At 45.7% G+C, this 16,194-nt stretch overlaps 1 protein-coding gene across 1 annotated transcript in view; it reads left to right on the forward strand.

Annotated features, from left to right (window-relative positions):
- CHST13 (carbohydrate sulfotransferase 13) overlaps positions 1-15,921 on the forward strand; it is an 80,407-nt gene extending 64,486 nt beyond the window's left edge. The window contains exons 2-3 of the mRNA XM_084840193.1: positions 7,031-7,113; positions 13,510-15,921. Coding sequence (XP_084696319.1) covers positions 7,031-7,113; positions 13,510-14,355 — 929 coding nt within the window. The 3' untranslated portion in view covers positions 14,356-15,921. The remainder of the gene's footprint in view (positions 1-7,030; positions 7,114-13,509) is intronic.
- The last annotated feature ends 273 nt before the right edge of the window (positions 15,922-16,194 follow it).

The raw sequence follows: 16,194 nt of genomic DNA on the forward strand, positions 1-16,194 counted from the left end.
GAAGTTGTTTATGTTCGCAGATTACCCCAAAATGTCATAATCGCAAGCCCAAATGTGAGTGCAGGCAGTAGAATTGGTTTTGAGAAAAGCTAGCAAAGTAATGAAAAGTGTGGTTGCGTTAGAAAAATACGCATTTGTATGCTTTAGTCAATGCGGGGAGTGCGCACATTTGAAAAATATGCACAAAAATGCATGTTCTCCCATTTGAAATGTGCGTTTTTCCCGTTCGAAGGAGCCAAAAAATAGATTGAAAATGAAAATGGGAGCGAGGCAAAACGAGCTTGAAACTGCATTTCAGAGCATTTTGGCTAGCTTGAAAATTGATGGTTCTTCCATCCCTAGCTTGCCAGCCTCCTGGTCAGCATTTCTGTCTCTCCTGTTCCTCCAGAGTGGCAGAGATGCTGACAGGAAAACAGGCAGGCGCAAACACAGAGGATGGTGGCTAGACCTCCTGCCCTAAAAGGTGGCCAAGAAATATTTTAAATGAATAAAAATAAGAATCTTGGTGACTCCATGGTGAGTTTGCTCACATTTGCTTGCCCACCTCATCAGTCAGTCTATCTCTGTCAGTCAGTCAATCTCTCTTTCTCCCCCTCTCTCTAGGAAATGATAGAAACAGAGATGCTGACCAGGAAGGGATGGAGTCAGGCAAATGCATGGAGCTCCTGTGCTTTGGCCTGTCAGTCTGATTCTGGTCTTGGTCTCTCTCTCCCCCCCTTGCTAGAACTCTCTGTGACAAGGGTCCCCAACCTTCTGGGACATGTGGGCACATTTGGGAATTGGAGAAACTGCTGTGGGCACCATCACAAAATGCCTAATCAGTGGATCGCTGCTTTGGCGTCTATCTGTTGCATCTATGGATATGATGGCTTATTCAGCAAAAATGTTTGCTTCCTGTCTATTGGACACCGCAACGTCTCTTTATTAAGGGATTGTCTAATTCAGCGAATTGCTGGCGGTGCAGTACAGCTAATGCTTCTTTTAAATATATGTTTTGACAATGTCCAGTAGTTGCTTGTTTTGGGGAGGAGATTATTACACTGATAAATTTTGTACTGGAACAGTCTTTAATATTCACTGATGTACACACCCTTTTAAATTATTTACCTGCTTCGTGGAAATCAACAAAAGGTCAGCGTTTATGGATTCTCTGCGGCGTTTTGACATCTAATAGACTGATATGACATCATTGGAAGGATAAACACTCACCTCCTATAATGCAATGGATTGAGGACCTTACAGCGCTTTCAATATTTGAACAGGTGGCATATAGACACCACCTTCAAATGGATATATTTGGATATTTGGTCTCGTTTGTTGAAGCCTATGTATACTTGCTAGAAAACTGTATGCATGTCATACATATTTGCTATTGTTCAGTCGTTCAGTCGTGTCCGACTCTTCGTGACCCCATGGACCATAGCACGCCAGGCCTTCCTGTCCTGCGCTCTCTCCCGGAGTGTGCTCAAGTTCATATTCATTGCATCCGTGATGCTATCTAGCCATCTCATCCTCTGCCGTCCCCTTCCCCTTTTGCCTTCAGTCTTTCCCAGCATCAGGGTCTTTTCCAGGGAGTTTTCTCTTCGCATTAGGTGGCCAAAATATTTCAGCTGCAGCTTCAGTATCTGTCCTTCCAATGAGCACTCAGGGTTGATTTCCTTTAGGATTGACTGATTTGACCTCTTTGCAGTCCAGGGGACTCGTAAGAGTCTTCTCCAGCACCACAGTTCGAAAACATCAATTCTTCGGCGCTCAGCCTTCCCTATAGTCTAGCTCTCACAGCCATACGTTGCTACTGGGAAAACCATAGCTTTGATTAGACGGACCTTTGTCGGCAAGGTGACGTCCCTGCTTCTTACTATGCTGTCTAGGTTTGCCATAGCTTTCCTCCCAAGGAGCAAGCGTCTTTTAATTTCATGGCTACAGTCACCGTCTGCGGTGATCTTGGAGCCCAAGAAAATAAAATCTGTCACTGCTTCTATTTCTTCCCCTTTTATATGCCAGGAAGTGATGGGGCCAAATGCCATGATCTTCGTTTTGTTAATGTTGAGTTTCAAAGCAGCTTTTGCACTCTCCACTTTCACCCTCAACAAGAGGCTCTTTAGATCCTCTTCGCTTTCTGCCATTAGGGTGGTATCGTCTGCATATCGGAGGTTGTTGATAATTCTCCCGGCAATCTTAATTCCAACCTGTGATTCATCCAACCCGTCGTTTCTCATGATGTACTCTGCATATAAGTTAAATAAGCAGGGCGACAATATACAGCCTTGTCGTACTCCTTTCCCAAATATTTGCTATGGATATATACAAATTCATGTACATATATTTTTTTTAAAAGAGGAAAAAAACTTTTTTAAAATGGTGAAAAAGTTTTGTGGGTGCCCGTGGGTGTTGCGTTAGGGACCCCTGCACTGTGGAGCTGGAAGAAGAGGGGAACTTGGGGGTGTGGGAGAGGCCTGCTGTCACAGTCCTTTTCTCCTCCCCATCAGAGCCACTCAGCCTGGGTCACACTGCCAGGACAGCTAGAGGGAGCATGGTGGCAGGGGCATGGTTTGGGGATGATGCCATGGTCCAGTTAGAATAGAGCCAAGGTCCACATTAGGACTGCAGTCCAGAGGTTTCTAGTCCCTGGCTTAACGGAATCCAAATTCCACCAAGTTGGATTAGATTTGAGCATCTCCAGTCAAGGGATGAGCTGGGACAAGGCTGAAATACACAACACTTGGCTACCCACACCTAGCAGAATGACAAGAACAAACTTTTCCTGTCACCTTCTTAACGGTCACTTTGTGGGCCTGGGTTGCAGTTGCTTGCAACACACACTTCTCCTCTTCTGTGGTAGAGCCAGATGGGGAAGAGGACGGGTCACAAGAATGTCTGCCTAGGCTTGGAGTGTACTTTCCACAGACCTATTGCATCAGTTCACTGATCACTTTTTCTCTAGCCACAGTCAGCCTTTCAGGCCGTTGCTGCATTTTGCTCACAGTGAATAGCAGTCCCTTCTGAGTGAGGCTCAGTGGCTGCCCCAGTGACAAGCAGGAAGAAGGGCTGGCGGCACTGTTGTGAATGGGGACTGCTTATATTTATTTTCTGCTGATGAATTCCCAGGTTATATCTATGCAATTCCTTGTGTCACTGCAAATCTTACTTTCTCCTTTCCCACTTTCCTTAGCATGCTGTGTTAAGGAACCTGCATTTCCCAGGTGCAAAGCAGCATCAGATCATGCCTTTGCTTCTCTCTCCCTCTCAAGGCAGGGCCAATGACATTAAGATTAGTAATCTCTGGTCTGTTCCCTTTGAATTATGGATGTGTTTGGCGTAGAGGCTTATAACTTCCAACGCTTGTCTCATCACAGCCCTGCTCCCCAAACACGCTCATCTTGACGCTCTATGCTGTGTCACCCCTGCAGTGGGCATTGAACTCTTAGGTTAGAAGTGTCGAGATAGTGATAAATCAGACTCAAAGGCTTACTTACAAGGAGTACTTTGTTGGGTAACTTACAGCATATGGTTGGATCAGACAGCGTCTCTGAACCCAGAGCCATGGGGTACAATGGGTTTTATACCATACATGTCAGCAATGAGGCAGCACGACACTAGCAAGCACCCCTAGCGTTCATTCCCAGCGTAGGCTAGAAGTGTTTGGTTCTCAAGCACAGCCACCTGTAAACAAACGTTGTTTCCCAGGCAGAGTGCTTGATAAGGCTTTCTACTCATTAGTAAGGAATGCACTGAGAAGGCTGTTATCAGCCTTTTGACTCATCTGCACATGCTCAGAGGATTACTAGCAACGGAATTGCACCAGTAATGAACTTAAGCAAGCATTATGGATCTCTAGGCCCCTCTAATACTACAGATGACTTGGCTACGCTCCTGGGGCCAATACACATGCACATAGCTTTACCACGAAGGTCTAGAATTGCCATTTTAAACATGCTTCCTTGTGGCTCGACGAGTATGGTGCCGACAGCTGCAGCAGGACACTGGATGGAAGCCACAAAGAGGCTTTTGACTGGGCAGCTCTGCTCAGTGATGATTCGTTGTTGTCCCAACCAAAGTGCAGATCCCGAGCATAGGCCTTGATTTTGACACCCCTCCATCACCCTGCTACAATAACAAACGTCTATGTTCCCTGTCGTGGGGGAATAAAACTAATGAGCGTGCTCTTTTATTTTTTCAAGCACCCCCTGCCCCAAGAATTTTAAGCCATTGCAGTGAGTGAAAGTTTACAACTCTTAGTTAGAATTGCCTTGACAAATTTTGGTTTTAATCAGTAAGCCACTGGTGAGGCAAGGCCCAGAGCCTCTCGCATGAGTGGCTCAGCAGAGAGCAGGGGCTTGGCAGGTGTTTGATCCGGCCCTTCTTCTCCACCTAGCACAATGGTGGCTTTCCTTTGTCACAGGCCGAGGGGTCACTGGCTTGAGCAAGCCAGTGACTGTTACTGAGGGCTGCCACTTCTTGGGTAATTTCCTGCGGAGTCTGGCACAGCAGGAAGTGGTTGTTTTCCTGTGTCTACATGGACTTCATTATTTAGCAAGTCACCTGTGAAGGGCTTACAGACTGTAAAAGGGCTGTGTTAAATAACTGGGCCACAAGCACTGGCTTTTCTTTATTTAAATAAAGAATGTGCAATACCCATTAATTTAAAATAATAAACCAAAGCTGCAGCCTCTCCCCCTACTTGCTCAGAAACAAGACCCCTTGAGAGCAATGAGGCTGAATCTCTCTCTCTCTTTCTCACTCACATGCACTCACAGACACATACAACACACACATGTGTTAAAATGTTTCAGTGAACATGTACAAAGCCCAGGAGCATAACCTGGTGTAGAGTTTGAGAAAAGTCAAAAGAAAATATTTCCTTTCACACAATAAATAATTGATTTGTAGCATTCGTTACCATAAGATGAGGTGACAGTCACTAGCTCAGATGACTTTTAAAAAGGGATTAGAGAATCTCCTGAAGGACATGTCTATCTCTGGTTATTGTTGCAGTGTAGAGTGCCTGAGTTCAGGTATGCCAACCCACCAGCCATGTTCTCTTCTAGGATTTTCCATTCTTCATGCACACGCACACACACGCACATGCGTGCACACACACACACAGTTCTCCATGCCCCCACCCCCCAGCCAGTATTCCATGGCCACTAGGCATGCTCTGTCCTCACTGGGATATGATGATTTCTCTCTCTCTCTCTCTCTCTCTCCCCCCCTCCCCCCCCCACCTCTTTGGCTTCCTTCTTTCTAAAGCTTTTTTGTACTTCTACAAACTTTGGGACTCCCCCAAGCCTGCTGATCCCTCCCTTCTGTGCATCATGGATGGTCCCAATTTGGCGACATAAGGATGCACACTCAGAGAATTGGGGGGGGGGGGTGCTATTAGTATATAGGGTAGCTAACTAGAATATTCCATTCAGAGGAAGCATACCTCCAAACATCAGGCCCTGGGGACAAACAACAAGGGTGGACTGTTGCTTTCATGTCCTGCTTTTGAACTTCCAGGTTGTCTGCTGCCGGCATGGAAGCAGGTCTAGACAGACACTTATTCTGATCCAGTAAACAACTCTCATGTTCTTATTCTTTAAGCCATGGCCCTAACCAGCCAGTTATTTGGCAATGCCACCACCTGCCAATTTACTTAAAGTACTGCTTTTGACCTATCCTATATACTAGCAGTGATCTCATTCTCCAAGTGCTGGTCCTTTTGAACCCAAAATAGCACCAACCATGTGCAAGAGGGAGGTATCGGGAGGCTTGGGGGAACCCCAAAATTTGCAGAACTATCAGAACATCTTTCAGGGCAGGAACGGTACACACACACACACACACACGGTGGAACAGCTCAATGAGGACTCAGCATGTGCATTGGGCACAGAATGCTGACTGATAGTTGCCATGGGTGAAGGGGACAGAAATTTGGGTGGTGGTGGGATGGAATATCATGGAAGGGGGCATGGCTGGTTGGCTGGAACTCCAAAGAGAAGCATGCCATTCAGGTCCCACTTGTAATGCTCTAAATGGCTTTCAGTCTAGATTCCACACACACACACACAGCCCTGCATATTGGTGTATATGTATGCATGTATACACACATACGTACATATGTATATATGAGCCGGTGTGGTGTAGTGGTTATAGTGCTGGACTGGAATTCAGGAGGTCTGGGTTCTAGTCCCCACTCGGCCATGAAGCACTCCAGGTGACTTTGGGCCAGTCACTGACTCTCAGCCTAACCTACCTCACAAGGTTGTTGTTGTGAGGATAAAATGGAGAGGAGGAGGACCATGTAAGTGGCCTTGGGTTCCTTGCAAGAGGAAAAAAGGCAGGATATACATGTAATAAGAAATAAATGTATATGTATGTGTTATATAGTAATCAGTACATAAGGAATCATAGAGCACTATTCAGTTGTGCATCTGAATGTGTGTAGAAGACGAGCGGGATTGTGCAGCTTGTATGTTAGGAGCTCTGGCAGTTTTTGAGAGATCATACAGCCTGATCTAGATGGGTTTGCCCTTACCTTGAAGGATCAGGTATGCGGTTTGGAGGTGTTCCTTGACACATTTCCTTGGATATTCAGGAGGTGGCATGGAGTGTCTTTTACTGGCTTCAGTTGGTTTGCTAACTGCAGCCATTTCTGCAGGAGACAGACCTGGCCTCAATTATCCACACCCTAATTGTTTCCAGACTGGTCTATTGCAATGCTTTCTTTGTGGGGCTGCCTTTAAAGATGCTCTGGAAACTTTTGTAAATGGCTTAAAATGCAGTGGTCAGATTGCTATCTGAGACCCAAAGACTGGAGCATACCATTTCAGTCTGACGTCATCTGAACTTGGTTGGGCTTAGGTGATTAGCTTGACCCAGGCTGAATTGAGCACATGTAAAACTCATTTCCAGACAGAGTCCTCTTTCAGATGCCAGTATCTCAATCACATCATCTTTTTCACTATATAGAGCGGCTTTATTTTTATTTAAAAAACAAAACAAACCACCTGTCCCCCACTCTCTGTCCTTTCCCATTTCTTTCCAGCTGCAGAAGACAGGATTTTGAAGACCATCTGGCATGGGAAGTCTGGTCGAAGTCCACTTCAGGCTCTTTACAATAGTGACCAGGTAAGTGAGCTTGGAAAGGGAAGGGGAAGGAATTGAACAGGCCATAGATGGGAATGATCTTTGTATGCAGAAGGGTTTCTCAGCAGGAATAGGACAGGGTAGTTCCTGTTTGCACAGTCCTGCATATTGGCAGCACTTGGAGATTTGGAATGGATTTATATATATGACAGGGGGCGACAACTTGCAGCCCTCCAGATGTCTGGGCCTATGACTCCCATCATCCCGAGCCAGCATAGCCAGTGGTGAGGGACGATGGGAGTTGTGGACCAAAACATCTGGCAGGGCCACAAGTTGTCCACCCTTGATATATGCAGACAAAAGGAGAAGCTTGTTCATTTGTAAAGTCCTGTGTCAGCTACAGGGCAAACCCAAAGTCGTTGGCAGCAAACCTGGGTGTGTCTTTCCCCAGCCCTATGTAGAAATCCCAGGGATTGAACCTGGAACCACCTGCATACAAAGTTTGTGCTCTACTCCTGAACGATGGCCCTTCCCCTACCTGTCATGTGCACGTCACCATGTGTGACTCCCATGCTGCTTTGGCTCCTGGAGTATGAAAAGGGAATGGGAACAAGCAAGGCAGGCTTTAAAATGTGTAGGTGGAGTTGCTGATCAGGGCAGCTTCTTATGGGAATTGACATCTGACAGAGGATACCTAGATAAGGAAGGACTGTCTGAGGCTCTTTTTAAAAGTGAACCAAAGGGCCTGGTGCACTGCCGAGTTATCTTGGTATACTTGCCAACCTGGAGCGAGTAGCCACCTGAACCCTGCTGAGAGGTTGTTGGCTGCCTGTTTAGTTTTTCTGCTCTTATATTTCTAGTAGTCCTACCATCCGTAATCTCAAACATCCCTGACCCACTCTGCTTGCACTCCCGGGGGCAACCTGAGGGCTTGTTTACAAAATCGAACTTGGGAGGCTGTTACGCCTGTCTTGCTTTGAAGGAAAAGATGGGTATAGACTGAGGAAATGGATATGTTGGTATATGTGTGAATGCATAATACATCCAGAAATAAGAAACCCAGCCACATATACAAGGAATTCCATAGTGTTTTCATACACACACACACACACGCCTGCCTGCCTACCAGCCTGCCTGCCTGCCTACCTAACTACCTTGTTGACTCTCTTGAGGATGTTCACATTTCCCTATGGAAATAGGAACTCCACCCAAGAGAAAATAAGAGCCCTGCTGCAATTTACATGGTTACTTTATGCTGGGATGAAGGAAAGCCTAGTCGGGAACCTCTGATCATGGCTAAGTTGGTTCTCTTGAAATTCACTTCATCTTCTCATTTGTCTACTTGTAGAAAGAGTAGAACAGTAGCTGAAGTAAGTTCTAAGGTTGTTATCCAGGATGAGTGGTTGTGCCACCAGGCCTGCAAGTAACTGCCCTTCCCTTGTCCTGCTGATCCCACACCTGACATTTCATGCAAATCATAGGCAAGTTGCTCGTATTTTCCACCTGTCATGTGTGGCAAATTTGGATTTCATCAGTGCTGGTTTACATTATGATGATAATTCAACACACCAATGAAGCCACAAAGGAAGCCACCCTATACTGAGAATCAGCCCATTGTGCCCATCAGGCTCAGTTTCATCACCCAGACTGGCAGCAGCTTTCTAGGGTTTCAGGCGGGGATCTTTCCCAGCCCTGCCTTGACATGCTGGGGATTGAACTGGGGATCTTCTGGCATGCAAGGCAGGTCCTCAACCACCGAGCTGTTGTCCTTCCCCAAAAGGCCACAGCTGTGTCAGCCTCCTGTTGCTCAAAGTTTTGGTCCAGTCAGAGATGTATTATTCTAGGCCTAGTTCTTACAAACAGCAGATGACGTAGCAGCCGTGCATCTGGTCGGTACCACTTCAGGTTCCAGATGTAGGGCACATATGATTGAACAATTCCCTCCGCTACAAAAAAAGAAAAACACCGGCTAGATGTCAGAGTTCTTGCCTAGCCTTCTCCCTGACATGCTAGTTGTCTACTGGTGGTGGGGATTTGTGTGTGTGGAGCAGCATTCAGTCATGTGAACCCCCACCAGGAGTCTGAAATGGTACAGTCCAGCAAAAGGTTTGCCACCTCATCTGCTGCTTCTGAAGATACGTTTGAGTGGTCTTAGCTCCACAGGGTCTTAGATACCAGCCTGGCCCTGTTGATTTGTGTTTTCCTTTTGTTAGGTGAGTATTGTAATCTGAGAAATGCCTGATTTAAATCCTTAAGCTGTGAGTTTCTGTTTGACGAGTCTGAGCAGATGTGGCTATATCACAGGGCTTAGCTGCAGACAGTGGATTTTGTGGTCTGGCCATTGGCATAGGCTTCCAACTACCACCCAGATCACAACACAAAATCCATTGTCTACAGCCAAGCAGACAGAGACCCACAGCCTAAGGATCTAAATCAGGCATTTCTCAGATTACAGTAGTCACCCAACAAAGTGAAAAAAACAAATCAACAGGGCCAGGCTGTTACCCAAAATAATCAACTACAGGACAGACCTAGAAGAGAAAACAACAGAGCATCACTTGTTGTCACCTATAATTCCCAGCTAAGACCACTCAAACATATCATCAGTGATCTACAACCCTTCCTGGAAAATGACACTTCCCTTTCATAGGCCTAGCCTTGCTTACAGACAGCCGCCAATGCATCTGATGAAATGGACAGCGGCCATGGGAGCTTATGCCAGAATAAATTTGTTAGTCTTAAGGTGCCACAAGACTCTCTTATTTTTATGTTACTTTTGACAATTAAGGAAATGTAGTGGCAAGAGTGCTGGACCGGGAGTCGAGAGATCCGGGTTCTAGTCCCCACTCGGCCATGGAAGCTCACTGGGTGACTCTGGGCCAGTCACAGACTCTCAGCCCAACCCACTTCACAGGGTTGTTGTTGTGAGGATAAAATGGAGAGGAGGTGGATAATGTAAGCTGCCTTGGGTTCCTTGCAAGAGGAAAAAAGGCGGGGTATAAATGCAATAAAATAAATAAATAAATTGATCCCACAGAAGTAATAACTCCTCTTGCACCACCCATGAGACCATATAGCAAACTGAATCGCTGTTGAGTGTTATAATGCTTAGTGTCATTGCTCAGCTGTTTTAACATTTTGCTGTTGCTGGTATTATTTTTGTTTTATACTGTAGTTGTTTGACTCTGTTTGACTCCTTGCTGGGAGGCGAGGGTATGGTTTTATATTTGTATTGTTAACCACCCAGAAAATTTTTGTTGTGGGGCAGTATACAAATAATACGAATAAATAACAAAATAGTGGAAAATGGAGCCAGTAAATGGCCCTTGAAATGACTGAGATTCCATAACTACAGCCTGGTATTTAGAATGTTGGCCCTGGCTCTGGAAGATATGGGTTCAAATCCTATTTCAGCTGTAAATTTAAGAACATAAGAAGAGCCCTGCTAGAGCATAACAGGGCTGCATCTACACATAGCAGTTATACTGTTATCATACCATTATCATAGCATGTGTACCAACAGTTATGGTAATGGTATGATAACGATGTAACTGCTATGTGTAGATTCAGCCCAAAAGTCTTTCTAGCCAGTCCTGGACTGGTAATTCAGAAGCATACTGTCTCTGACCCTGTAGGTGGCATATAGCCATCATGACTAGCAGCCACTGATAATCTAAGGGCACAATCCTATGCATGTTTAGACAGAAAAAGATCCTACAATTCACAGCATTCCCCAACAAGCCATGCTGGGAGCATTAGCACTTTTTTTCTGTCTAAATATGCATAGGATTGCGCTTCTATTCCGTATACATTTTCGGGCATGCTTTTGTCAAGTCACTGTCTGCTAGCTGTGGTCTCATTCCTCATCTAGAAAATGACAAGAAGTAGGTCCTCTTTTTGTGGGATGACCACAAGAATGACCAAAGTGTGTGTGTGTGTGTGTGTGTGTGTGTGTGAGAGAGAGAGAGAGAGAGAGCGAGAGCGCTATTTATGTGACCCTCATAACCCCTCTTATTTAGAAGGGAGTGAACAGGTCTTATTTAGAATGGCAGGTGCCAATGGGTAAAACGGAGGCAAGGAGGATAAACTGAGTACCAGGCTCGACTATGATATAACAGTGGCTGACAGCTGTCAGGAATCCTCAGAATGTAAGGAAAGCAAAGGTCTACCTATACACTGCAGCTGGCCACAGGAAGACAAGCCTGTTGCCATATACTGACAGCCTTACTGAAAGTCCCCAAGGTTTCATGTTGTCTGGACTGGTTTGTGGCTTCCAAGCTAGGCCTTTGTCTTAAAATTAATCCTGCTTGGTAGAAGCCCTGTGATTAAAGCTAGGAATGCTGCTTTGGACATAAAACAAAGAATCATCTTCGTTATAAAACAAAATGCAGTAGCTCCTGCACAAATCTTTAGGGTTTACTGCGCAAGGGTGATACAAATAGAGCGATAAGCTTTTTGTGGGATGGCATAGCTGAATTTACTCAGCGATCAGGAATCATTTGTAGATGGTGATCTTCAAAAGTCGGCCCTTAGCAAAACAACAAAACCTGTGGGAGTGGAAGGAGCAACGGGAGACACACACACACAAATGGGACAGAACAGCTTGAGTTCATGTGCTGAAACGAGAGCTTTCTGTTTTGCGTCTCGTTGTAGAGAAGGGTCTGCTTTAACTGGAATTAGGGGGAAGGGAAGGCATCTTCCATAAATAGATGCTGCATTCTGTGTCCTTAGAGAAAGTGGGAAAGTAAGGGGGCACCAGAAACTAAGAAGAAGCCCCATGAAGAAAATTCTGTTCTTGAACTTGTTCAGAGAAGCAAGCCCTGGGGCAGAGTCATGAACCCTAAATGGCCTGGCATGACCCTTCCTAACAGATGGCTGTCACAGGAAAGGACAGCAATAAGGAGAAGGGAGGGAGACTTTTGCATCTGCCGAAGGCAGTCTGTGTTCATGAAGGCTGGTCTGTGTTCCACATCATTCTGTCCCAGAGTTGACTTTACTCTGCCAAGAGCGCTCAGCTGGGCATTTGATGTTGGCCTTTGAAGCTTTTCCTTTGCCTTTACTCCATCTGCGTACATGCCCCCGATAATTTAGTACAGTTTAGCAGTATGCACTCCTACTGCTTTGGCATATGCACAAACACGTTCAGTCAGACCTTTCAAAGGGTGCTGTGTGGTGCTTCCAATCTCACGATGGTTAATGATCATCAAGACAAAATAATAGGTATACGGGAAAAGAACAGAGACAAATGATTCCCCCATTCAGGGGCTGATATTCCAGAGAAGCACTAAAGGGCTGGTAACAAACCACTTATACAATGGGCATATCTACATTACACATCTGTAGCAAGATTGATTTATTGGATTTTTGCTCCACCTATAAAAAAGCCTCACGAGGGAGCTTACTCCCACCCCACCCCACCCCACACACATGCATACTAAAATGTATCAATAATAATGAAAATATAATTAAAAAAACAACAACAACAGCAGCACAGCTAGAAGGATTTATACAAACAAGTCAGCATGCACAGTCTTTTTTGTGTTTGTTTTAAGATTATACAGTTGACTTCTTCCAAAGTATTCTGGGAATTGTAGTTTGGTAAGGATGCTGCAAGTTCTCAGAAACCACAGGCCTCCTTCAGAGAGCTAAAGGTTCCCTGGAGGACATGGAAAGGACTATTAAACCAAGTCCAGGTGTAGATATGCCATATGTGACTACCTTTTCTCATCACAGAATACATACCAGCCACCAGTTCATGCATGCTGAGGAGGCTGAGCATGAAGTTAATGGGATCTTCCTTTTAGACTGTTTTCTCTTGTCACCCAGTTCCCATTTTACCAGCAACTTCAGTTCCTTACAGTCCCTCATCAGACTGGAAGTGAGCCCCAGGTTGGGGAATTTGATTAAGCCAATAACCCTTTCTCTCCTCATTTACTGTTTGCTGTTTGCCTCTGCGCTTCTGCTTTCTGTCGGCCTTTAAATCCCCACCACAGCTCACTGGGTTACTTAAAACCAGGAAAGCCAAGGCAATTTTCAGTTACAGGAGAGAAATGTTCCTCCTTCCTTGCTTCTCTAGGCCACTACCATCAATCTTAAAAAGGGAAGATTGTACTCTTTATATATGGAAGAAATACTGTTCCCCCACCCTACCCCGCCCCGCCCACAGCCTTAATTATTAATACTAAAATCACCTCTGAAATGGAAGAGCGGGGTTCATTCTTTAACAACTCTGCTTGCAAAAAGGTAGCTACGGTATGTTGAGGGGCAACTCCAGCCTGTGACAGGTGGTCTCATGAACACTACCTGTGAACACCACCAATCTCCTTGACACATAGGTGTTTGTGGCACTGAGCAAGGGAAGGATTGGGTTCCAATCCAGACGAGCATAACAGCCAGCATACAGTGACTCTCCTTTCCCCCCCTCTTGTGTCTCCTCAGTTTGAGCAGTCCTCCCTGCAGGCAACTCACCAGCACAGGCGGGAACTGCTAAGCAGCATGTGCAATCGTTACACCCGCAAGCGGCGCCTCCTGACCCCTGATGACTTGCGCCACCTGGTGGTCGATGATGTCCATGGGCTGCTCTACTGCTACGTCCCCAAGGTGGCTTGCACTAACTGGAAGCGAGTCATGATGGTCCTGACAGGGCAAGGCAAGTACCAGGACCCGCTGGACATCCCAGCCAACGAGGCTCACATCTCGGCCAACCTGCGCACCCTCTCCGAGTACAGCACTCCCGAGATCAACTACCGCTTGCGTAACTACCTCAAGTTCATCTTCGTGCGGGAGCCCCTTGAGCGGCTGGTCTCGGCCTACCGCAACAAGTTCACCCGTAGCTACAACACGGCGTTCCACAAGCGCTACGGGACCAAGATCATCCGCCGGCATCGTCAGGACCCCAGCAACGAGGCCCTGGAGCGGGGCCACGATGTCCATTTTGAGGAGTTTGTGTACTACTTGCTGGATCCGCGGACCCAGCACGAGGAGCCTTTCAATGAGCACTGGGAGCGGGTGCACTCCCTTTGCCACCCCTGCATCATCCACTACGATGTAGTGGGCAAGTACGAGACGTTGGCCAAGGATGCCAGTTACATCCTGCGATTGGTTGGGGCGGATGCAGGCGTCAAGTTCCCCTCCTCGTCCAAGACCACCAGGACCAATGACGACATGACGGCTAAGTTCTTCCAGAACATCAGCCCTTTCTACCAAAGGAGATTATTTAATTTATATAAAATGGATTACTTGCTCTTCAACTACACCATCCCTTCTTACTTACGCATCCAGTGAGGCTGGTGACAAGAGACCTCTTTCCCAGCCCCCGTCATTTCTGATTTCTACTGTCAGCCAATGGACACAGATAGGAGATAAATATAAATAAAACTCTTCCCCACTACCTACCCTTACTGTGATGGACAGTATAGCACAGTACCAGTTAGTTAACACTGCAGCCGCGGTTCTCTCTCTTCCCTCTGCCTATTTCAATTGAAGGAATCTACTGTTACTTAGCTGCCCTGCCTCCTATCCCTCAGGCAAAGCGGATTGTTTCTAGGAAGTACTGGAATTGTGGCCTTTTTGTCAGGAGATGGGAGAATCAACCTGGAACAGCCAGAGAAGCAATAAAAAAAATGTATGGATTCTGACGTGTGTGCGTTTTTAAAATCCCTTAAGCCTCTCTCTTCCTCATAGATTGAAGAAGGAGGCATGTGAGCCAAACATGTGTTTTTTTATTGTGAACCATGTCTTAGCGTGAGCTAAAATGTTTTGTGAGACAAAGACTAGTTCATCTCCACTCCGCTCCCCACCTCTGACTCAGCTGGCATTTGATCCAAGTGGGCACTTTCTTTGGATGCAGCCCACCCAGTCCTACTCACATGCAAATTCCATTGACATGAGTAGAAATTGCACTGGAGCAGTGCTTCATAGATTGCCCACTGGGTGTGCGCATGCATGTGCGACTTGTGTAGGTGAATGTCCTGACCAAATGTAATATTTAATTATTTTCCTCGATCCTTAAAAAGAAACCCACATTGACATATATTGTCTATCTGAAGGAGTTTGCTCTGGTTTTCCTGTTTTATGTGCCTAGCACAATGTGGGCCCAACCAGCTTAAGCTCCAGAACCAGGCTTTTCAGTTTAACCATAGAGGGAGGGCAGAGTTGAAAAACACTTTGGAATAGAAGGCCAGAAATATTTTGCTTTAGCCATTTGAGGAACAATCCACTGAGCAACAATTAATATCTCAGCATTTTGTATCCCAGTACCCTTTAGACCGGGGTGGGTAACTTGTGGCCCACCAGATGTTTTGACCTACAGCCGTCATCATCCCTAGTCAGGATAGCCAATGGAGAGGGATGATGGGAAGTGTGAGCCAAAGCAGCCGGGGGGCCACACATTGCCCACCCTAGCCTTACATCAAGCTTGGGTTATGCCATTTGCCATAGAACATTATGATGGTTGGAACATCACTCATTGCTTTCCATCCAAAATGGCTGTCTTCTTTTCATGGGCCAAGTTGAACCCCAGAGTGTAAAATTAATTTTACTGCAAAGCCCTTTGAAATCCTGAGCAATTCAATGCACTCTAGAAATAGGAAGGTAGAAAACTTTATTCAGTGATAATGTGGGGTATGGTAGGGAGGAGTGTGTGTGTGTGTGTGTGTGTGTGTGTGTGTGTACTTTTTGCCTGGATATGGAAATGAAAGAGAAAGAGATACTTATAGCTGGTAAGCCATTGTCAGTCTGCCTAGCTTTGGAGCATCTGTACTTGAAGAGACAATCTTTGAACTGTAAGTTTGATTCAGTCCACATGGACAGTTTTGCATAAATAAAGCAGTATTTTTTTGTCTCTACTACATTACATTCATCTTTTTCTATGTACACAAGGGATTGCTTCTGTTATGTAAATGTGCTAATAATAGGATTACTGTACAGCATGCCTCATTCCGGTGTGAATACTTTGACTTGTGCAATATGGAGCTTTATTATTGAATAAGGAGCTTCAATGGGCTCCTTGAGGCTTACAGAATGCATATATTAAAAGCATTACAGCTTTGGTTCTTCTGACCTCACACCTTTTCAGCATGACATTCTCTTTCCCATGGATGACCATTTTCTATTAGGCCAAAA

This window comes from Heloderma suspectum, chromosome 2, assembly GCF_057233095.1.
Source record: "Heloderma suspectum isolate Gila_16-S chromosome 2, 16-S_ref, whole genome shotgun sequence".
In the NCBI taxonomy this organism is placed as follows: Eukaryota; Metazoa; Chordata; class Lepidosauria; order Squamata; family Helodermatidae; genus Heloderma; species Heloderma suspectum.